At 43.7% G+C, this 1,928-nt stretch overlaps 1 protein-coding gene across 1 annotated transcript; it reads right to left on the bottom strand.

Annotated features, from left to right (window-relative positions):
• Window positions 1-815: 815 nt before the first annotated feature.
• On the bottom strand, window positions 816-1,175 carry LOC306639275 (large ribosomal subunit protein eL37-like). Its single transcript, XM_079102727.1, has one exon. The coding sequence runs from the start codon at window positions 1,152-1,154 to the stop codon at window positions 861-863; it is 294 nt and encodes a 97-aa protein (XP_078958853.1). The 5' UTR covers window positions 1,155-1,175; the 3' UTR covers window positions 816-860.
• Window positions 1,176-1,928: the final 753 nt, after the last annotated feature.

The following is a 1,928-nucleotide window of genomic DNA, read 5'->3' as shown; positions in this document are numbered from 1 at the left end:
GTGTCTACAGAAAAAAAAAAAATTATAAATTGAATTGCCTTTCAGCTAATAGCATCTGAGAGCTTGCTCCATATGGGGCACTTCTCTAAGCATCTTGTTTAAGTACAAGTAACGTATTTAACTGACAGCACAACCCCCAGGAGGTGGGTCCTGTTGGGAGCCTCTGAGCTGACCTCTCCAGTGTGCCTCCTCAGGTCCTCTCAGCCTCACCTGCAGCCATTGCTTGGCCTCGCTTACCTCAAGTTTCCCATCCACTCGCAGCTGAAGCACCCCTCCACAGGGTGCAGGACTGGCTGCCTGCAACTGCCCACCACACCCGGAGCTGAGGGAGGCCGAACTCCCAGGCGGGCAAATGCTGACAAGAGACAGACCAGGTGCAGGAGGACCTAAATCTCCTCCTCCTGCCACCAACCATGCTGAGACCTAGATGATCCCACTGTCCCTCTGGAGACCACGTGTGACTGAGTGACTCACCTGCTGAGCAACTGGTCTGTCTGCACAGCTAACCCAAGACAGCCACCAGGACGGCGTGGCAAGCCTTTGCCCCGCGTTCCTCCCGCAGCGCCCTGGCTGCTTTCCTTTTCCACCCATCCCGGCTGGCCGAGGCTTCCCCCTCACCTAAAGCATTAGCATGGAATCTTAGTCCCAGCCATCTGTTTATTATAGAATCTAAAGTAGGACTTTCCTTTCTTTCTGTTGAGAATGTTAATGAGCAGAGAGGTAAAGAAACTTGTTAAAGATCAACCAGCTAGTTATTTATGAAGTTAGGCTTTCTTTTTTTTTTTTTTTTTTTTTTTTTTTTTTTTTTTTTACACTTTTAAAAACCAGAACATTTATTGGGTGGCTAGCTATTGAAATTCTCAAGATGAACAGGATGCTGCAACAGCTGCCCTCTTGGGTTTAGGAGTTGTTCCTTCACGGAATCCATGCCTGAATCTGCGGTATACAATTTTTAGGTGCCTCATTCGACCTGTCCTGGTGGTATTTCGTCTTTTAGCTTTGGCACTCCAGTTATACTTTCTCTTGCGCTTAGCAGGGTAGCCACATTTGCCACAAGTCGACTTCTGAAGATGGTAGGCCTTAGAGCCACAGCGGCGGCACAATGTGTGCGTCTTATTACGACACTTTCCAAACGATGACGTTCCCTTCGTCATCTCGCTTCTGCTGCTGAGACCAAAGAGCATGAAGTTAGGCTTTCAACACGAAGAAATCACTGATCTTACAGAGTATAATACAGAGACCAAAAACTAACAGCACCACTTCTCGGTTTATACTCAAAGGACTTAAAATCAACATGCTACAGTGACACAGTAACATCAATGTTTACAGCAGCTCAATTCACAATAGCTAAACTGTGGAACCAACCTAGGTGCCCGTCAACAGATGAATGGATAAAGAAAATATGGTATACACACACACGATGGAATATTACCCAGCCTTAAAGAAGAACGAAGTTATGACATTTGCTGGTAAATGGATGGAGTTACAGAATAGCATGATAAGGGAAATAAGCCAAACCCAAAAAAAACCAAAAGCCAAATGTTTTGTCTGATATGCAAAAGCTAATTCACAATAAGGGCTGTACTCTATGATTTATCAAAATGTATAAACATTCTACTGTTATATACAACTAATTAGAACAAAAAATAAAATAATTAAAAGTTTAAAAAAAACTAACAAACATTATGCTTGTGACTGAACTAGGGAACATTATTTTTGGGATTGGGAGTGTATTTGTCAGTTTTTCACCACTATAACAAAATAGCTGAGGCAATTAACTTATAAAGAGAGGAGTTTTATTTCGTCTTGTGATTCTGGAGATCCAGTTCGACATGAAGTAGCCCCAAGTCTTTGGGCCTCTGATGATGCTGGCACATCATGGTGGGCTACACAGCAAACTTCTCAACTCATGAGCCAAGAAGCAGATA

The sequence above is a fragment of the Sciurus vulgaris genome (assembly GCF_902686455.1).
Source record: "Sciurus vulgaris genome assembly, chromosome: 11".
Taxonomy (NCBI): Eukaryota; Metazoa; Chordata; class Mammalia; order Rodentia; family Sciuridae; genus Sciurus; species Sciurus vulgaris.
Note: the sequence above shows the minus strand (reverse complement) of the source record. Positions and strands in the feature narration are given on the sequence as shown.

Coding starts and splice junctions, on each gene's coding strand:
- LOC306639275 (XM_079102727.1), bottom strand. CDS start 1,154: ATGACGAAGGGAACGTCATCGTTTGGAAAGTGTCGTAATAAGACGCAC.